At 39.0% G+C, this 19,760-nt stretch overlaps 5 protein-coding genes and 1 non-coding gene across 10 annotated transcripts; 5 read left to right on the top strand and 1 right to left on the bottom strand.

Moving 5' to 3' along the window:
- The first annotated feature begins 582 nt into the window (after positions 1-582).
- Positions 583-5,003, top strand: LOC111781551 (shaggy-related protein kinase eta-like). The gene is made up of 12 exons (XM_023662215.1): positions 583-826; positions 1,593-1,685; positions 1,842-1,901; positions 1,998-2,270; positions 2,355-2,429; positions 2,553-2,609; positions 3,140-3,280; positions 3,359-3,409; positions 3,502-3,597; positions 3,719-3,802; positions 4,044-4,145; positions 4,401-5,003. Exons 1-12 carry the CDS (start codon positions 812-814, stop codon positions 4,491-4,493), a joined length of 1,140 nt encoding a protein of 379 aa, XP_023517983.1. The 5' UTR covers positions 583-811; the 3' UTR covers positions 4,494-5,003.
- A 493-nt stretch (positions 5,004-5,496) lies between these two features.
- On the top strand, positions 5,497-9,489 carry LOC111781550 (probable LRR receptor-like serine/threonine-protein kinase At5g45780). Of its 3 annotated transcripts, none has more exons than XM_023662212.1 (12): positions 5,497-5,768; positions 5,882-6,014; positions 6,107-6,239; positions 6,435-6,506; positions 6,687-6,830; positions 6,941-7,012; positions 7,089-7,148; positions 7,644-7,717; positions 7,798-7,944; positions 8,044-8,382; positions 8,483-8,877; positions 8,975-9,489. In XM_023662212.1, the coding sequence occupies exons 2-12, from the start codon at positions 5,912-5,914 to the stop codon at positions 9,296-9,298; spliced, it is 1,863 nt and encodes a 620-aa protein (XP_023517980.1). In that variant the 5' UTR covers positions 5,497-5,768; positions 5,882-5,911; the 3' UTR covers positions 9,299-9,489. The 3 variants fall into 3 exon arrangements, with proteins under 3 accessions (XP_023517980.1, XP_023517981.1, XP_023517982.1); XM_023662213.1 differs by having other exon boundaries at positions 5,497-5,626; XM_023662214.1 differs by having other exon boundaries at positions 8,962-9,112.
- A 746-nt stretch (positions 9,490-10,235) lies between these two features.
- On the top strand, positions 10,236-12,887 carry LOC111782129. Of its 2 annotated transcripts, XM_023662927.1 has the most exons (3): positions 10,239-10,908; positions 11,008-11,699; positions 12,507-12,887. In XM_023662927.1, the coding sequence occupies exons 2-3, from the start codon at positions 11,119-11,121 to the stop codon at positions 12,724-12,726; spliced, it is 801 nt and encodes a 266-aa protein (XP_023518695.1). In that variant the 5' UTR covers positions 10,239-10,908; positions 11,008-11,118; the 3' UTR covers positions 12,727-12,887. The 2 variants fall into 2 exon arrangements, with proteins under 2 accessions (XP_023518696.1, XP_023518695.1); XM_023662928.1 differs by having other exon boundaries at positions 10,236-11,699; positions 12,205-12,887.
- Positions 12,888-13,524: 637 nt separating this feature from the next.
- Positions 13,525-13,597, top strand: TRNAE-CUC. Its single transcript has one exon. It is a non-coding gene; the product is annotated as a tRNA-Glu (tRNA).
- A 96-nt stretch (positions 13,598-13,693) lies between these two features.
- Positions 13,694-16,149, top strand: LOC111782072 (60S ribosomal protein L11-1). Of its 2 annotated transcripts, XM_023662851.1 has the most exons (6): positions 13,694-13,776; positions 13,880-13,987; positions 14,082-14,124; positions 14,236-14,431; positions 14,920-15,119; positions 15,760-16,149. In XM_023662851.1, the coding sequence occupies exons 1-5, from the start codon at positions 13,774-13,776 to the stop codon at positions 15,113-15,115; spliced, it is 546 nt and encodes a 181-aa protein (XP_023518619.1). In that variant the 5' UTR covers positions 13,694-13,773; the 3' UTR covers positions 15,116-15,119; positions 15,760-16,149. The 2 variants fall into 2 exon arrangements, with proteins under 2 accessions (XP_023518619.1, XP_023518618.1); XM_023662850.1 differs by lacking the exon at positions 15,760-16,149 and having other exon boundaries at positions 14,920-15,300.
- Positions 16,150-16,236: 87 nt separating this feature from the next.
- Positions 16,237-17,879, bottom strand: LOC111782071 (receptor-like protein 51). The gene has a single exon (XM_023662849.1). It carries the CDS (start codon positions 17,721-17,723, stop codon positions 16,446-16,448), a length of 1,278 nt encoding a protein of 425 aa, XP_023518617.1. The 5' UTR covers positions 17,724-17,879; the 3' UTR covers positions 16,237-16,445.
- Positions 17,880-19,760: the final 1,881 nt, after the last annotated feature.

A 19,760-nucleotide genomic window follows, 5' to 3' on the forward strand; every position in this document is an offset into this window, starting at 1 on the left:
GAAGAGGTAACTGTAGACCAAGTGGTTGGTGGAGGTAAGGGCGAGCGGAGGAAGGGCAATGTATTGGCACGGAAAATGAAGGGAGCCCGAGAAGATTGGCGTGGATGATACTCCGTAATTAAAATGTATGAGACATAACATGTTATTGTATAAGATCTAACTTTATAGGTCAACTCTGCCCACTATAAATGTTAGTCTCATTTTTAACTATATAGTTGAAAAATTGTGGTTATAATGAGCGGAATGAAAAGGAAAAGTTTAAAAAATAAGGGGAAAAAGGAGGGGTAAGATTTAAAGAAATGAGGTAAAAATGGTAACTAAGGTAAAACATACAGTTAATTTTAGAATTAAATAAAGAAGACATAATATAATAAAAAGAATTGATNAAAAAAAAAAAAAAAAAAAAAAAAATTGATATGTTTATTATGATGTCCGCTTAAAAAAGAGCAATAATTAGAGCGGAAGAAGAAACACAGCAGGTGGAGGAATTATTGGGAGTTGGGCAATATGTTGGGTGTGGGGGCATTTTAGTCACATAGACGTCGGCAGCCAGTCTTCGTGATTCAAAGGTTATTTCCGTCATTTTACCCGCGCCTTTACAATTCTCTCTCCTCCACTGTGAAAAAGGAGAAGCACAGAAGAGAGAGAAAGAGAGAAAATACAGAGTGCTGGAATCACTTGGCCTTGTCTTCCTGTTACCTCTCTCTTTCTTCTTCATTCCATTACTGCAATCCCCTTCTTTTTCCTCTTCTTTTTAATCGCCAACTCAACGAGCCACGAGATTCCATTTCCTTCCTTCTCTGATTCGGCCATGGCGGATGATAAGGTACCTGTTATCTTCTCTTGCTTTTGTCCTTTGATTTTCTTCTTCTTCCTGGATTTGAATGTTGGGTTTCTTCGATGAGGGGAAATGCGAAATGGGGAGGATGAGAGAGCGAGATTAGAGGGGGAGTGTACATAGGAGCAACCAGGACGGTGTGTGTTGGGGGTTCTCTTCTTGCGTTTTGTTGGCAACCAGGACGGTGATCTCGTCCGGCATTATGAGAAAAGGATCGGAAAACACCTCCCTTATTCTTGCTAAACTTGATCTGAGATTTACATGATTTTGTTTCTGCATATTTTCTTGGCTGTTTTAGTTTTAATTTCTGTACTGCTTCTCAGAGTCTCTGCTTTTGTATACTTTTGAGCTCTCGATCTCTCTCTCCAGTACTCTAGATTTTATAATTTAATTAGTGTACTTATATATTAGAGTTCAACTGAGCTTATGTATCCACGCTAGCGCTTGCCACCCGCTTGTTTGATTTTGATTCATGTTAGCTACTTGCATTGCATAGCTCAAGCCAATCTTCCGTTGCTTTTCATACCCCCTCCCTTTTTTTGGCACTTATAAGTGATCCATGTTTGTCGGTCGTTTCTTTCTTTCTTCTTTCCTTTTCATTTGTTTAAAAAGAATTATTTTGCGGTGGATGTTAGGGCTTCTTACTGATAGTTGTTTATAAGTGTCTTAATCCCTCCACTCCCAACAACGAATTATTCACTTCTATTTTTCCAATTGATTCTTTCCAGTCTCTAATGTTGTATATACTTTGCAGGCAATGTCAGCCACTGTCGTTGATGGAAATGATCCAGTTACTGGTCACATAATATCCACAACTATAGGAGGCAAGAATGGGGAGCCCAAACAGGTTCAAATTCACATCAATCCTTGTCCCCTTACCTTCCATTTTTCTCATGTTTATGCTTAAAATATAGAATCTTTCGGTTTTCATGGGGTTGGCCAAAATTTTATATTGTTCTGCACGAACTTAATTGTGATACTTCACTTTTTCTTGGTTCTGTAGACTATAAGTTACATGGCAGAACGTGTTGTTGGGACTGGATCATTTGGTATTGTTTTCAAGGTATTCTACATGTTATCCCTCTTGAACTTTGATTCTTTTGACGTTGTATTGATCAAATAAGCTAGGATGCAAATGCATAAACATTCTCTTGCTCAGGCCAAATGCTTGGAAACTGGTGAAAACGTGGCTATAAAGAAGGTTTTGCAGGACAGAAGATATAAGAACCGTGAGCTACAGTTAATGCGTGTGATGGATCATTCAAATGTCATTTCCTTAAAGCATTGTTTCTTTTCCACTACTACAAAAGACGAACTTTTTCTCAACTTGGTTATGGAATATGTCCCTGAAACCATGTTTCGGGTTTTGAAGCATTACAGCAATGCAAATCAAAGAATGCCAATTATCTATGTCAAATTATACATGTACCAGGTTTGAATAATGCTCCTTAACAATTTCATCTTTTTTTATCACTACACGGCTTTTCCCTCATGTCTAGTCTGATTTTTTTTCCAGGTTTTTAGGGGCCTGGCCTATATCCACACGGTTCATGGAGTTTGCCACCGAGATTTGAAGCCTCAAAATATTTTGGTACTGTTCCTTGATGATTTGAAAGTGGCTATGGAATTGGAGATGAATTTTATTTGAAAGAACAGTTGTAAAGGCCTGTACTTGTGTTTGATGATTGCCTAATGTCCTGCTTTTTTTCTGCAGGTGGATCCCCTTACTCACCAAGTTAAAATATGCGATTTTGGAAGTGCAAAAATGCTTGTACGTGGTTATAATTTTCAATATCTTGACAACATGAACAGATATCCAAAGCATTGAATTTTCAATATGTTNTTTTTTTTTTTTTTTTTTTTTTTTTTTTGACATTTCTATAGTGTAGTACTGAAGCTTGTTTTTTAGTTTGTTTCTCAAAAGTTCCAATTTTCCTTTAGAAGAAAAGAGATTTACTGTTGTCATTTTAGATTCATGGTTGCCTTGTTGCATTGCACGTTGCACTTGTAAATGTTGGAATGATTTAACATGCTCATAAGCGAGAGCTCCAAATGAACATACCATTGACCAATTGAAATTCTCTCTAGGGTGTGTGGGGAAACAAGGATCCACAAAATGTCATTTTAGTTTGATCTTCTTATTATACTTTCCTGTCAAGTGTTGTTAGCAGTGTGCTACCACTTGGACGAGTAAAAGGAAGTTAGTAGATTGCTTAGGTTCTAAGTGGTTGGATGTTATACCTTCTTTGCCCATTTTCTGTATTAAGGCTTATTCTGTGTACTTTTATACGTGTGTTCCAGATGAAAGGTGAAGCCAATGTTTCATACATATGTTCACGCTTCTATCGAGCCCCAGAACTCATATTTGGAGCTACAGAGTATACAACCTCAATAGATATTTGGTCTGCTGGTTGTGTCCTTGCAGAGCTACTTCTGGGACAGGTAAGATTTTCAATGATTCTTTGTGACAAATATTGCCATAAGTGTAACCTGTTGAATAATATTTTTCTGTTTCTGTAGCCTTTGTTTCCCGGAGAAAATGCTGTGGACCAGCTTGTAGAGATTATTAAGGTACTTCTATCAATACTAGTAGTTTACTACTATTTCCACATTTTGTCTTACCTACCTACCTACCTACCTACCTTCCGATGGTTATCCTTTAGGTTCTTGGCACGCCAACTCGTGAAGAAATTCGATGTATGAATCCAAGTTACACAGACTATAGGTTTCCACAGATAAAAGCTCACCCTTGGCACAAGGTCTGTAACAAATTCAAGTTGATCCTAGAGCCCTCTTATCTCTTATGGTCTTGTTAGTTTTGAGCTTTTTGTCCAAGAAGTTGAACCTTTTCTCTTCTATGCATTATGTGCCATTGATCAGGTTTTCCACAAACGAATGCCTCCTGAGGCAATAGATCTGGCTTCACGATTGCTTCAGTATTCACCTAGTCTCCGCTGTACTGCAGTAAGTTCAATACGCTTCAGTAGCTGTCTATATAGCAATGCGACATCATCTGTGCATTTCTTTTCATGTCATACTTCCATCTGGAACTTCAACTGCTTATTTTTTTACTGAAGATAAATACAAGTTCATGTTTCTTTCCAGTTCATTAACTACACTATTATCATATTGAGTGGACATTGGCTTTTCTCTGCAACTGTGGCATATTTTGCTCTTCTTGAGAGTATCTCTTCTTTCCATGCAGCTGGAAGCTTGCACACATCCTTTCTTTGATGAACTTCGAGAACCCAATGCTCGCCTCCCAAATGGTCGACCATTCCCACCCCTCTTTAATTTCAAACAAGAGGTCTGTTTACCAAATCACCATCATTTTATGACATGCTAATTCTATGCTGTTGAATTGAATATCACTGCAGTTTAGACGTTTTATAACATTTTTCTTTGGAGCATAGATGGCCAATAGTTCTGATTATGACATAGAAGAAACATTGTAAATGGTCGTTATTCCAATCAATGAATTGTTTTGGATGACTAGCAGTGTACTTGAGCATTACTATCTTATTTTCATTAGGGGTAATGATAATTATAATTTCTGTTGCAGCTGTTGGGGGCCTCTCCAGAGCTCGTTAACAGATTGATACCTGATCAAGTGAAACGACAAATGGGTCTTAATTTGAATCTAGCCGTGTCGTAAATATAGGCGTATAGAGCAGTTGGATTCTTCTTGTTCATGCGTGGTGCAAAGACTACTGACCAACTTCAAGTTCAACTCTGCCTGCATTAAACTGGGGCCGTTTATGTTGCTCTACTCTGAGACTTGCAGGTCGGGGGACTTTACCAACTCTTCCTTGACATGTTGTTCTCGCTGTTCTGACCTCCCAATTACCATCCATCCCTCAATCTCAGTTCTAATATTACTGCAAGTTGTATATGTTTGGTAGTAAATCGAAGGAGGCCAGAGTTTGACTTAGCAGACAACTGCTAGCTAGAAGAGGGATAGTTGTAGGTGGCAAATTGTGCATCTTTAGTTAGGAAGAGGGTATCTAATTTTATATATATGGATGAATGGTTGGAATCTAGTTAGTTCCAGGGTGGTCTCAAGATGGCTGACTTTGAATTGCAAAAACTTGTAGTTATTTTGTGTTCCAAGAATCTCTCCCCTTCTCTTAAATTGAATATGAATCTATTTGTTCTTTAGATCCCATTTCTTGCTGTTTCTGTCTTAAACCATTGAGGGGGGAAGGCTTTGTTCATAACATTTGTCAATGGAAATTTTCTGGATTATATGTAGTTAAATCATTAGCTTAATCATAAAAGAAGTCAAATTAATAAACGAAAAGGGAATAAATAATTTCATGGTTCAATAAAGTGAACATGGTAACGTCGGGAAGTGCTACTGATATGGCTACTTGGACGTGGAAAATCGATGGAGTTCAAATTTCAGAGTAGAAAAATAGAAAATAAATTGGCCATTATCTCCGTGAATTGCGCCACATTTCAAAAGCCGGAATCATTAATGTTGGCGCCACTGGGTTGCAGTGAGACATGGAGCTCTAAAAATCTATTATTTCATCAACTCCCCCACTTCCAGTAATCATGATTACATATCTAAACTAAATACAATCAAGGCTGTTGATTTTTTCTGTCCGTAAATGTCAAAAATCTGACGGCTCATGATTGCCACTCTCTACTGCAGGTCACAGCGAAGATGGAGACATTATGGTCTTGACTACACAAAGGCTTTCCTCAGTCACTGTCAAGCTTTGTTGTTCAATGTTTTTGCAGGGGAAGGGATAATTTCAGCCATTCAATTACCCGCATCTCGAGGTTTCCTGGTCTTTCGGTTGATTTTTTTTAATTCTTCTAAATTGGCCACTGCTTTGTTTCTTCTTTTAGCTTTTTCTACCAGAAATCGCTTGTTTTTCAACGCACTAACGTGTAGGAATTCTAAGAATGAAGATTTTTCGAGGTTGTCATTATTTTCCATGAGATATGGATTGTTTACTTTAAGACCAAAAAAGCTCAATTAAACATATTTATCCTGCGGGAAGTAGTGGGTTCTTACATCTTACACTTTGGCAGCCCTCTTATTTTGTGTTGACAATCTTGGCAATGGAAGTTGCAAAGCTAAAGATGGTTCTGTTGCTATTCGCCTTCATCTGGCTGGTTTCTGCTTCAGACAGTCATTTGTCTCCCAAAGGAGTAAACTATGAAGGTCTGACCATTTCATGAATACCCATTATTTCATGTTGTTCGAAAATTGGTTGAATGTTGGTGTCTTTGTTTCTTATGTTTTGCTCTGTTCAGTGGCGGCTTTGATGTCAATGAAGAGTAGGATAAGGGACGAGCGGAGAGTGATGGAAGGATGGGACATAAATTCGGTTGATCCATGCACCTGGTTTATGGTTGCTTGCTCTACCGAGGGCTTTGTGGTTTCTCTGTAAGCTTCTCTATTTTGTTGTCCTCTTGGTTATCCATGCAAAATGGTTCATATTTGACAATTTGGACCTAATGAGATTTTCCCCATGTTTAGTTTCCTGGGTAAAAGCAACCCAAATGAGGGCTGTACAACATTTGTTTTTCTTACTTGAAGGTATAGCTGAAATATGCTTTTAATTATTGTTGTTATTGCAAGTGAGATGCCAAATATGGGCTTATCTGGAACGCTTTCCCCTAGCATTGGGAACCTGAGTCACCTTCGGACAATGTGAGCAACGAGCCTCCCTCTCCCTTCATTTTCTTCAAATCATTTCTTACACATCTATAATGATTGTCTTCTCAAGTAAAAATTCAGTGATTGTTCATACTTGGATAGCCTAATGTTTTTCATTGAAGGTTTAACTCGCTTCCTTGAAAATTTAAATTTACTGGGTATTAATAATTGCAGGTTGTTGCAAAATAATGAGTTAACTGGTCCAATCCCAGATGACATAGGAGGACTTACAGAGCTTCAGACTCTTGACCTTTCCCACAACCAGATTGTCGGAGGCATTCCAAGTTCTTTGGGGTTTCTTACTCATTTGAATTACTTGTGAGTATGACTGGATGATGTGCAAGATTTTTCTTCTTTCTTCCACTCGCTTATGCTTTCTAACTATTGATTTTACTGTTGTCATGTAATCTTTGTTGCCAAGTTTTCAGGAAGCTTAGTGGTAACAAGTTAAGTGGACCAATTCCGGAATCTGTTGCAAATATCTCAGGTCTTACCTTTTTGTAAGTATTCTGTTTCAATTCCTAGTGTTTTCTGGATTCACATAAGTGACTACTGATTATATGCTTTGCTCCGTAGGGATTTATCAAATAATAATCTCAGTGGCCCAACTCCAAGAATACTTTCCAAAGAGTACAGGTGAGATTCCGTCTGTTCAGTTGATTTCTCAGGAAACTTTATCTAATTCCAAATGCCATCGGTTACTTTTGAAGATCACAACCATAAATATGAAGTGTCTGATGTATATTGGGTATGTGAGATCCCATATTGGTTAGAGAGTAGAATGAAACATTCATTATAAGGGTGTGGAAACCTCTCCTAACAAACGCATTTTAAAATCGTGAGGCTGAGGACGCTACGGGCCAAAATGGACAATATTTGCTATCGGTGGACTTAGACTGTTACCAATGGTATCAGAGTCAGACTCCGAGTGGTGTGCCAGCGAGGACACTGGCCCCCAAGGGGAGTGGATTGTGAGATCCCACATCAGTTAGAACCGTGAGGCTGATGGCTCTAGTTAACGAGCCAAAATGGACAATATTAATATGAGAATGATCTGTTTCTTTTCTTACCCATTGTTCTACCAAAGAGGGGGATTACCACCTTCTGACAGTGCTTGCCTCTTTTCCATAGTGTTGCAGGGAATAGATTCCTTTGTGCATCTTCAGAATCTAAAGTGTGTGGAGGAGTATCAAAACCAGTTAATGGTAACAAAATTTTATTGTCCGTAATCGTTGTATCTTGAATGACAATGGTATAATACTCATGAATAGCTGTTATGGTGCAGAAACTGGTTCGCCTCAGAAGGATAATAGCCATCATCACTTGGTTCTTTCCATAGCTCTATTTGTCAGTTTCACGCTGGTGGTTTCTGTTGTGTTACTTGTTGGCTGGGTGCATTGTTATAGATCTCATCTTGTCTTCAAATCCAACGGTACTTTCTGACCTTTTACCTTTTCCTTCTATAATTTCTTTGATTTAGATTATAATGATGAACTTTGTTTGACTTCATTATGATGGTTCAAATCTGCAGTGCAGCAAGATTATGAATTTGATATAGGCCATCTGAAAAGGTTTACATTCCGTGAATTACAAAAGGCAACATGTAATTTTAGTCCCCAGAATATCGTGGGACAGGGTGGTTTTGGTGTAGTTTATAAAGGGTATCTTCCAAATGGGACATATGTTGCAGTCAAGAGACTGAAAGATCCAAATTATACTGGAGAAGTGCAGTTTCAAACTGAAGTTGAAATGATTGGCTTAGCAGTGCACCGCAACCTCTTGCGTTTGTATGGCTTTTGTATGACGCCACATGAAAGGCTGCTTGTTTATCCATATATGCCAAATGGGAGTGTCGCTGACCGCCTCAGAGGTTTGTTTTTAAAAACATCCATTTGATATCTCTGCATACTGCAAACCTCCTTCCTCTTAATCTCTCTTAAACTTAATCTTCTAATACCGTCCACCCTCAGATGCAAGCCAAGAGAAACCATCGTTGAATTGGAACAGAAGACTGCGTATTGCCCTTGGTGCAGCACGTGGACTAGTATACTTGCATGAGCAGTGTAACCCAAAAATTATTCACCGGGATGTAAAAGCTGCAAACATTCTTCTAGATGAAAGCTTTGAAGCCGTGGTTGGGGATTTTGGTCTGGCAAAGATGTTGGATAGAAGGGACTCACATGTTACTACAGCAGTTAGGGGCACAGTGGGGCATATCGCCCCCGAATACCTTTCAACTGGACAATCTTCAGAAAAGAGTGATGTTTTTGGGTTTGGCATATTGGTTCTGGAACTCTTAACAGGGCCAAAAGCAGTAGATGCTGGCAACGGTCAGGTGGTTCGAAAAGGAACGATTCTCGAATGGGTACGTAGAGATGAGTTGTTTACTTATCCTTTGGTTCTTTGATTTTGGGTTCATTTAAACACTTATCATTAGCTACAAAAAAAGGTGAAATGAGCAGGTTAGAACGTTACATGAGGAGAAGAGGCTAGATGAGATGGTGGACAGGGATCTAAGAGGGTGTTTTGATGCAATGGAGCTGGACAAAGCTGTAGAATTGGCTCTGCAGTGTACTCAGTCGCATCCACAACTCAGACCAAGGATGTCCGAGATTCTTAAGGTTTTAGAAGGTCTTGTTGGAGAGTTGAGCCAAATCGAGGAATCACCAGGCGGAGCAGCAAGTCTTTATGAGGACAGAGCTCATAGTTTCTCCCGGAATTACAGTGATATTCATGAAGAGTCTTCATTCGTTGTGGAAGCCATGGAGCTGTCGGGACCTCGATGACAGCAGCAAAGAGTTTAGGAAACCATTTAGTAACATAACAGCAAATCAGTTTTGCATCTCAAAGAGATGGAAAAGTATTTACCTCTTCTGTAACCTGTTCCACAAAACCAGAAGGCTAACCATGAAATTCTGGCTTGTAATTTATGTTTGTTTTGTTGGATTAGCGCGAAAGAACATTCTATTTTGTTTTATTTGATGTTTAGTTGCTTCAATGTTAAGCTCACAAAAGTCTAAAAACTCATCATTTCACCAACTACAATTCTAGTTGTCTTGTAATTTTCATAACAATCGTTGTCCTTTCATCCTCCACTATCAAAAACAACGATAGGAAGTTTAACCATAATTTCACATAAAACAATAGCTCGCGCGTTTGGAAGAAATTTTCATACCACTGTAAACAATGTTTAATTATTCTCTCCAAATAAAGGATCTTACAATCCATCTCTTGGGCTCAAGCCCAACGTCCTCGTTATCACATGATATCATTTGTAACATATCAAACCCACCACTATTAGATATTATCCGTTTTGGTTCATTATATATGACCACCACCCTCACAGTTTTAAAACGCGTCTCTTAGGAATGTTTCGTTCCTATCCACAACAGACCTGAGATTTCACCATCAATGACATGACAAAAGAAAAAAGCTTTTGCAGTGGAGGGTTATCTTTATCATCCCAAAATTTTCATCACAAAAAAAAAAAAAGAGAGATTTTTGAAGAAAGTTGGACTTTTTTTTGTAATCAATAAAGACAACTGGGGACATGGAGGATGAGAGGAACAAGAACAACGACAAGGCGTAGGGTGAGGTCTGAGGACAAATTCAACCTAAAGGAATAAATATGTCTAGACACGGAAGGTGGGGAAAGAAAGGGGAAAAAAAAAGAAGCAAAACAGGTTGGATTTCATGGGAAAAAATGACGCGTCTGGTTTTGTTTCGGAATTATGGCACCGTTTACCCACAAAAAAACAGCTACTTTACCCATTACAAACGCCATTCCTTACATTTATTACAACAATTCTTTAACCATCAGCAAGAACATCGTACTGTCAGTCACGAAATATTTGATTGCGTGTGTCAAAAGAAGAAGAACAGGAAGAAGATAACAAAAGAAATTAATATCTAATCAGTTTGAATAGTGGATTGAATTTGCGTATTCTTTTTTAACCCTAATTGTCGCAGTTCCCATTGTTTGCGATGAAGACGAAGTTGGTCAGCCAATGGTATCAGGAGCCTTATCCTCCAATTTTAGGTGCTTTCATCACATACCCAATTGGGTTCCCATAATGAAAGACGAATTGTAATTGCATTCAATTTCCATGTCGTTTGCTTCACTCTGATTTTCACAATCCCGCTTTGAATAGTGATTTTCCCCCTTTTTTTCGTCGCATCGAGAAGTACTGGCAGAGAGAGAAAGGGAGGGGTTTCACCTGGAGGAACCCAATTGGAGACAACCCAGATCTCCGCTTTTTGTTTTTATTTTCAATTTATGAGGTAAACGCTGACCCCTGATCAAATTTTGGCGTTTAAGCTATAGATTGCGCTCCTTCTGTGGAGTTCATCCTCGGGATCAAGCCATTCATATCTTCCATTGGTCATCAAAAATGTTGTAAGCAAAAGACGTTTCTCGCATATACACAGTGAAAACTTGGAACATGCGACGATTCTTGTTCTGTTTTTAGTTTACTTTTCTGCCTTTTCATGATAGATTACCCACTTCGGATTTCAAAGGAATTTTTCATTCGTATCAATAAGTTCGATGGAAAGTGATGCATTCTGATGGGGTATTGAGTTATTAGGGAAATTTTTCTTTCAATTAATGGATCGAGAAGAAAGGAATCGGCAAGAGGGTGGTGTTATCTCGAGTCGAGTAGAAACAGGGGTGCCTAAAACCACCAACGATTTGGTTAGTAGCGATAAGATCGAGTCCACCATTGTGATAATCCCAGAAACCACTGCGCCTACCGGCGGCGACAAGGACGCACACGCCCCTGGTGGAGAAACAAGGGAGGGTTCGAATCTGAACCCTTTAGAAACTATAGTGGTTATTGATTCGGGTGGGGCTGCATCTGGTGGTGGAGATGGAGAATCGGTTGTGAAGAACAAGGGAATGGTGTCGGGGAAGGATTTGGAAAAGATGAATTTAAAGTCAAAGATGTCAGAAGCAAAGGAGAATCCGGCGTTGGTAAATGTAAAGCCAATAGAGGGTAGAGGGTTTGTTGAAGACTGGAATGGAGAAAGGGTGTGTAGGATCTGCCATTTGGCTTCCAACCAAGCTTCAGAGCCTAAAACTGGTACCAGTACTTCGGAGTTGATTCAACTTGGTTGTGGCTGTAAAGATGAGCTGGGAATTTCTCATACTCACTGTGCTGAGGCATGGTTCAAGCTCAAAGGAAACAGGTTCTTCCTTCTCTTCTGGTTTAATATCAAGTTTATGTACTGGATTTCGTATTGACACTTGATGATGTTCTGTAATTTTGAACACGCTTTTGTTTGATTGTTGTAACTTGTAGCTGCTAGTCCGACCATTTAACCAATACTTTTTAGTTTTTTCTTTCCTCATTTGTTCAAGAATCTAGAATTTTAGTAACCTGTACAAATAGAAAGCGTTCCATTTCTGTAGAGTGAGGAGAATAAGCAGCTCTCTTAACACAAATAGAAAGGAGGAAATTTGTCGTCTTTGGGTATTACCTCCAAGGGTTTCCCCTCAAGGTTTTAAAACGCATCTACTAGGGATACGTTTCCACACCCTTATAAGAAATGTGTGGGATCTCACATTCCGTCTGCATCCGTTCTTCTATTTGTTTCTGTTATGTGTAAACGTCTCCTGTGAAGTTCAGTCTACCTTTGATTTTGTTTCATGCTGCCAATGTATCTTTGTCTTGCATTATAACGTTTTATCTAGGTGACATGAACAATTACACAAACGACAGAACGGCGCAATGACAAAGATGCAGCATGTATTTTACGAGCACAGCGCTCCGGAGTTGAAAGGAAGTAATATTGTTATATAGTTGAAACATGCTGCAGAGGAGATTGAGTATTGAGTGGTTTCACATTGATGAACTCAACTGTTTGTTTATGTACATATGCATGTGAAATATAAGGAAAAGAGTCCAAAAACTACAGTTTTCTTTTCATACTGTTGAACGAGCTGATGATTATCTAATCATAATCGGGATCATTATGACATTTTGATCAATACAGAACGTGCGAAATCTGTGGCGAGATCGCCAAGAACATTGAAGGAGTCGGGGACAACAGTTTTATGGAAGAATGGAACGAGGGAAGGTCAGTAGATAGCTATGGAAACACATCAAACAGGGGTGGGGGATGGTGGAGGGGACAGCCATTCTGTAACTTCTTGATGGCATGTCTGGTAATAACATTTGTTCTTCCATGGTTTCTTCGTATAAACATTTTCTAGCAAGTGTCAAATAATAGAAAGCATTGTTGTGTTTGGCCGAATGCTGGTTAGAGCAGATGAATTTGTGGGTGTTTTTGGTTGTGGTTAGTCAGTGACGTTTCTGCAGCTTCTGCCTTCAGGAGTTGCTTCAATAATTATCACAGATTCGTTAGTTGTTCATATTTTCGTTGCATTGTTTGTCTTCGTTAATGATCACCACCGATGTTATGATTCTACAATCCTCTATGAGAGTGTACTTTTCGTGTTCTGAAAGATGGAATTTTCCGAATGAAAATAGAGTTGACCAAGTATGTAACAGTCAAAGTCTACGGCTAGTAGATACTGTTCGATTCAGCCCGTTACGTATCGTCGTCTGCCTTACAATTTTAAAACGTACACTCTTGTACGGAATGTTTCGTTTCTCTCTCCAACCGACATGGGAATCTATCCCCTTTGGAGGCTAGTGTCCTTGCTAGCACACCTTTCAGTGTCTTGACTTTGATATCATCTCAAACTCATCGTTAATAGATACTATCTACCCGCTACACATGTCAGATACAGTTCAGAGAATTAAGCGTTAATGGGTATAGCCTTTAGAAAATGAGGTTTAAATATACATTTTTGGTCCATATAATTTCCAAAAACTTTTATATTGGGATGTTTGAGTAAATGAAACCAACATTTTTATATTGGATTTTTGGTCTATTTTTTAAAATAAAAACTTTTGATATTTAATTCTTAAAAAAAATAAATTTCATGCAACTTTCTTATTAATATTTAAGAATATGATTTAAACAGGATAAAGAATGTCAATCATTTTTCGTTGTAGTCTAGTTGGTTAGGATACTCGGCTCTCACCCGAGAGACCCGGGTTCGATTCCCGGCAACGGAATTTTTGTTTAAACTTTATATATATATTTTTTACCAATATGACCTTACGATGAAGGGACAGTTTCGTCAATTTAATGCACAGAGAGACTATTAATAACTTAAAAACCCTAGCAGTCCCTTCCTTGCATCTTTACGTCTCGAGCTTCGTTTACCGCTCGCAACTTCGACTCTGCAAAAATGGTATTCCTCGCTCTTTCGTTTGATTTTTGTTTGCATTGAAGCATCGAATACATTTCTGCGTGTTTAGGTTTCTAATTTAATTTGATGCTACATTACATTTCAGGCTTCAGAGAAGAAGCTATCAAATCCTATGCGGGATATCAAAGTCCAAAAGCTTGTTCTTAACATCTCTGTTGGTGAAAGTGGTGATCGTCTTACCAGAGCCTCTAAGGTTTTCTTTCCGTCTGTGACTTGCTCTCAAGTTTTTTCTGTTTAATTTCCGTAAAAACTCAACAAAGATTCTGTTTTTTCTTTCTGTATTTCAGGTGCTCGAACAACTCAGTGGCCAATCTCCGGTCTTCTCCAAGGGTATAATTGCGTTTACCTTTTAATCACTGTTAAAATTACCGTTTCTATCTTATTTATTCATTATCTGAAATTCGTGGGGATGCCTTTCTGGAATCTTTGTGATTGAAACAGCACGGTACACCGTTCGATCATTTGGGATCCGACGTAACGAAAAGATTGCGTGTTATGTGACCGTGAGGGGCGACAAAGCCATGCAGCTTCTTGAGAGTGGTTTGAAGGTTAAGGAGTATGAGCTGTTGCGCCGGAACTTCAGCGACACTGGCTGCTTTGGTTTTGGAATTCAGGAGCATATTGATCTCGGAATTAAGTGAGTTATCAATCCCTTCTTGTTATTTTTAGCGAATTTTTGCTCCCATTTTGTTATTGCTTATTTATTTCTGTAACTGGTATTGATTGTTGATTATGCTGATATTTATAGACCTTAGACAAATCAGGATTACGATTTACAGTATGTAAGTGCGTTTGTAAAACCTTTGTGAAGTATTGAAGAACAAGAGGGAAAATTCTAGAATTTTAATTTTACTACTCTAATAAATTAGTTCCGTCAATTGGCTAATAATCATACTTTCTTTTGTGACTGGATTTGCTTCATTATCTAACCTATATCAGGATTCAGAAGGCGGGTTATTTAACTTTTGTCCGCACAAAATTTATTGTGATAGACCCAATCCAAGTGACAGACCTGTCATAAGCAAGGCTTTGTACGATGAAATTGGCATTTCTAGTCCCCAAGTAATTGGGTTTTTTTTTTGTTTTTTAAATGCTAAACTCACATTCTTCTAATTTTTGCTACAGGTATGACCCTTCCACGGGTATTTACGGCATGGACTTCTATGTTGTTCTTGAACGTCCAGGTTACCGTGTAGGTCGCCGCCGTAGATGCAAATCAACTGTTGGAATTCAGCATAGAGTCACCAAAGAGGATGCCATGAAGTGGTTCCAAGTCAAATATGAAGGAGTTATTCTCAACAAATCTCAAAATATATCCTAGAAAGGTTCTCTGCTATCTTTGCTGTCATGTTCAAATTTTGGCAATATGTTAACTCATTTAAGATTTGTCCATCAGAACTTCTATTTCTTTTTTATGGAGCGTTCAAGCCTTTCTTATTTTATTGTATTCTCTGTTTCAACTCTTTTTGCCGCGTTGGAAATCAATATTCAATTTTTTTTGGTTTATACAGTGCCAACTGTTTTGTTATAAATTCATGGTAGGTATATAAGCAAATTTTCCAGAACTATCTGGTTTGGTTCAAAGTGTTCCGTTCTCCTGAAGAAAAGAAAATCTCTCGGGAAAAGTTTCCTCCGTATCTCCTAACAATAAGGATTCTCTTATAATATCCTCCTTCCCCAGTAAGATTTTTGTTAGAAAACCTCCCCGCATCTACTTCGGTTGTGTGAGGCCAAAATAGGATTTAAATCTCAGAAGTTCCGTAGTCGTTGGATTTAGACTCCAAATAAGTGCATGTTTGGTTTGGCACGATACATTTTGGGGATGGATGACGTGTTTCATTTCATCTAATTTTTCCAGCTATTGATTTATTGAAAATAAGTGCATGTTTACTTCAGTTTTCATCTAAGTTTGATTTTATTATATATTTTTAATCATCGAGTTAATCAATGAATGTAACATGCCAGATAGTGTTAGCCTAAACTGTGATTGTAGTTTTAAGAATAAGAGGAGACAGAAGGGAAGAAGCAAGAAGAAAGAAATGGAAAACTTGGTTGGGGATTGACAACCTGGGTGTTCTTCATTTCATGGGGTTCATCATTAAACATTTGGGTCCCATCCACACAACGCTTACGCTATTTGAAGCAAAGGGGGTTCCCATAACAACCATTCCATAAACAAAATGGCCCCTCCTTCCAACTCTACATCTATCACTTTTTCTCTCCCCTTGTAATTCCCTACCCATTCCCCTATCTTATCTTTCGATCCATCTTCTCTGTGGACCCTTATTCGAACAAGCTTCTTATTTTGTCATTCAAATCCAAATGGTTTAAGACACAATCTTTCTTTACCTTCAACAACTCACTGGCCCATTTAACCAAATCAGTGCATGCATATTAATAACACAAAATGGATATGCTTGTTATGGAACAAAAGTACACAACTGAAGATAAACAAACATGTCTCATTATTAATTGCATCTTTTTAGAAGTTTCACCGAAAACTAAATCATTGAACAGATAGATTTTCTCATCCACAACTGTAACATTATACTTATGTGAGATGATAGATTAAAAGAACTCTGTTTTCCAAAATAATGTTTCTGATCTAATCGAGCTTGAACTTGTGATGGCTAATCCGAAGAGGTGTAATCTCAACGACAGCACTTGGACAAGAGAACCGAGAAAACAATGATAAAAACTAAGGATGACAACCCAATTGCCACTCCAAGAACTACCTTGTTTGGCCCGTGTTGATGATTATCCTCCTCGTGACTAAAATGGTTCTCTTCGTAATCACTTCCACTGTCATCCGCCACTGAATAGTCATCGTCGTCTCTAGCCGGCGGTGGGGGTATCGGCAAACCGTGTTTGTCACAAGGAGCAATACCAAGCTTCAATTTGGATGATAATGTCGAATGGTTATAACATAGATTGCGGTTCCCCTGAATCTTAAACACTTCCAACCTCTTGATAAACGATTCACTGAAAGGAATTACTCCACGAAACTGATTGTTCTCCAGATTCAAGTACTTCAAGCGTTTCATCTCCGAAATGAACCTCGGAATTGTCCCGTTCAACTGGTTTGAACCGAGATCAATATGAATTATCCCCGGGATGGCTGAGAAAGACTCCGGGATCGGTCCTGACAGCGAATTAGAAGCTAATGACAAGTTCTGAAGTGAAATCAAGTCCCCAATTGAAGTGGGTATCTCACCATTGAGCGAATTCAACGACAAATTTAAGGTTTGAAGATTCTCAAGCGATGTAATGGAACTAGGTATTTCCCCCCTGAGCTTATTGCCGGAGAAATCGACATGGGTGAGGTTGAGATTGAGGTGTTTAGGAACAAAACCCGTGAGATTGGCGTGAGAAATGGTAAGAGTCCTGATGGATTTCATATGACCAAGAATGACATAAGGACCAGAGGCAGTAATAGGGACACCAGAGACAGTGAGATCAGTGAGGTTCCGGAGGCGACTGAGCCACACACCAGTGAGCTTACGGAGACTGCGAATGCAAGTGAAGGAGCGGAGGGAAGTGGCGAGGTCGGAAGGGAAGCGAATGGGGGAAATGGGGCAGTTGAGGAACTGGAGGGATTGAAGAGTGGAAAGAGATTTAAGAGCAGTGAAGGACAAAGCGACGTCGTCAGCACAGTTGACGAGGCGAAGAGAAAGAAGGTGGCGGAAAGGGGCGGAGGAGTCGCAGAGAGTGACATTATGGAGTGAAGACGGCGAACATGGGTTTCTAGAAGTGGGAATGTGAAGAGATTGGAGGGCTCTGAGTTGCTTGGGGTCGAGGGTCAAGGAGAACGGCGACGGGGAGGCGGTGGGGGCGGAGGTGGGAGAGAGAGTTGCCGAAACAGAGGGTGCAATGGAAAAGAGGAAGAGAAAGAGAAGGCATGAAAACGGTGAAGGTTTTTTGAGTTTCATGGCAGTTTTGGGAGAATAGGGTTAAGGTTGGGTTGTGAACAGAGCAGCGAAGCAGCAGAAAAACAGAGAAAGTGAAGAATGGAAGAAGATGGTCTACAAATCGAGACCTTTAGGGGAACGTGTCAGCTTTGTCTTAAAACGCCCCTACATTTGTTCACATTTCATGTTTAATAACAAATTAATCTCCCACTTAATAATAATTATCATTATATTTCTTTTAACTCAAACAATATTTTAGTATGAAAAGCAAGGAAAAAGAAAATCTTAGGAGGAGGGCAATAATGTAAATAACCCAAGGAAGCGATATCACATGCTTACAGACTGATATGACAATCTGGAAGTACTTCGTCAAAGTGGGTCAACTCATCGTAGATACACTTTTTTTATTTTATTTTATTTTATTTTTTCATTTACTTTGCTTTGCCTTTAAAAGGATGTTTGAAGAGTAATGTCTAAGAGCTTAAGAGTTAGATTCAGAAGAACTGAGTTGGATGAAAGTGAATCAAACATGGTGATCCTTCCTCTAACACTTTAACACCATTTTAGCATCTGGGTTAGCTTCAGAACAGGACAAAAGTGAGAAAGTTGGTTTCTTTTGGAAGATATGGCGTTGGGACCAAAACCAACCCTACAAGTTCAGTGCTTTCTCTGCTTGCATTGATGGGCAAAATTGAAGAAGAAAAAGGCTGGAAGCTTGGGAAGCGTGTAGATGTAATTTATTTTTATATGCATACACTTAAAACAGAGTTGAACTTGTTTGACAGAGCATGACTGCAATTCATCGCTTGTTGGGATATACTTTAGAAAGGGGGAGTGGGGATGATGACATGATTGCAACGGATGAAAGAGGAGAGTGAAGAAGAAGTTCCATTTTGATTATCCGAAGAATGATCCAAAAGGCATATGTGAAATACTCTATTCGTCCGGCCACAGGCATATTCAAGGCTTATGTGCGAATCATGCAGCCTTTAAATCCCAGCACAACCAACAACACTGAGATATAACATTATGAATGGAGGGTCGTCAAGGGGTAGAGAAGAATGAGAGGGCGGATCCCTTTTGGCAGAAAGATTTAAAATAGTTGCTGTTTTAAGAGTGGTTCGTCTGCCAAAAGAGACTTGCCCTGCCATTCAACTCTTCTACCACATACATACATTATCTTCCACCCAGCTGCCCCTAATCTTCACATTCAGGTAACCTTGTTATTGGAATTAATGAATTCATGATAGTCTTCATGTTGTACAGTGAAACCCTGAAAATGGGAGTGATTATTTTTGAAGAAGATGATTGGTGTGCAGTGCATACAATCTAAAGCAATGGATTTGGGAATAATTCCATGAAGATTTGAAGGAGGAATCAATCTGTATAAAAATGATTCTAAACGAGCATCTGGTAGTGGCAGACTAAAAACAAAAGAATTCATTCATTCATTCATTCATTCATTCATTCACTAACCCGGAAAAGCTAGAAGGACGTGAAGATGAAAAATGGGGAAGCACATTGTTATAGGTGAATGATAAAGCTGCAGAGGAATTGCTGGGCAAATCTCGTTTGGCAGCCAACAGTGAGAATGAATTAAGTGAGCTGCCAATAGAGAGTTGGCCCTGTAATACAACGGCAGTGGCTACTTCCTTCTGTTCCACAACGCAGCAAAACACAAACAACTTGTATTTATGGAACCCACGGAGGAGCATATCCATGGGGTATATACATCTCGCTCTTCCTTATTCTTCACCTCTTTCTTTCCGCCACTCTTTACGACTTGCGGCGGTTCGGCTGTTGATTCCCCGCCATAATTTATTGCCTTTAAAATCTGCCCTTCTCTCACCATCTGGGTGCGCGCGCGCGCGCATGCGTATGCAGAAACTCGACGCCCTGCCGCTGATTAGTTTATACCTAAATCCTTTTTCTTACTTTATACTCATTTGTGGCATTTCATCACACTGAAAGGCCGTTTATTCACAAACCTTCACTGAAGATCTGGAATTCTCTTCATTTCTTATTTTTTAATTCAACAAATTTGTGTTTATTACATAT

The sequence above is a fragment of the Cucurbita pepo genome, chromosome LG19 (assembly GCF_002806865.2).
Source record: "Cucurbita pepo subsp. pepo cultivar mu-cu-16 chromosome LG19, ASM280686v2, whole genome shotgun sequence".
Taxonomy (NCBI): domain Eukaryota; kingdom Viridiplantae; phylum Streptophyta; class Magnoliopsida; order Cucurbitales; family Cucurbitaceae; genus Cucurbita; species Cucurbita pepo.

Excerpts from the sequence above, each read along its gene's own strand:
- LOC111782071 (XM_023662849.1), bottom strand. The coding sequence starts at position 17,723 with ATGAAACTCAAAAAACCTTCACCGTTTTCATGCCTTCTCTTTCTCTTC.
- LOC111781551 (XM_023662215.1), top strand. Across the intron at positions 2,610-3,139 it reads TTGGAAGTGCAAAAATGCTT|ATGAAAGGTGAAGCCAATGT; the intron begins GTACGTGGTTAT and ends CGTGTGTTCCAG. Across the intron at positions 4,146-4,400 it reads TCTTTAATTTCAAACAAGAG|CTGTTGGGGGCCTCTCCAGA; the intron begins GTCTGTTTACCA and ends TTTCTGTTGCAG.
- LOC111781550 (XM_023662212.1), top strand. The coding sequence starts at position 5,912 with ATGGAAGTTGCAAAGCTAAAGATGGTTCTGTTGCTATTCGCCTTCATC. Across the intron at positions 7,013-7,088 it reads ATCTCAGGTCTTACCTTTTT|GGATTTATCAAATAATAATC; the intron begins GTAAGTATTCTG and ends TTTGCTCCGTAG. Across the intron at positions 7,945-8,043 it reads TCTTGTCTTCAAATCCAACG|TGCAGCAAGATTATGAATTT; the intron begins GTACTTTCTGAC and ends TCAAATCTGCAG.
- LOC111782072 (XM_023662851.1), top strand. Across the intron at positions 14,125-14,235 it reads ATCTCCGGTCTTCTCCAAGG|CACGGTACACCGTTCGATCA; the intron begins GTATAATTGCGT and ends TGATTGAAACAG. Across the intron at positions 14,432-14,919 it reads CATATTGATCTCGGAATTAA|GTATGACCCTTCCACGGGTA; the intron begins GTGAGTTATCAA and ends TTTTTGCTACAG.
- LOC111782129 (XM_023662927.1), top strand. The coding sequence starts at position 11,119 with ATGGATCGAGAAGAAAGGAATCGGCAAGAGGGTGGTGTTATCTCGAGT. Across the intron at positions 11,700-12,506 it reads TTCAAGCTCAAAGGAAACAG|AACGTGCGAAATCTGTGGCG; the intron begins GTTCTTCCTTCT and ends TGATCAATACAG.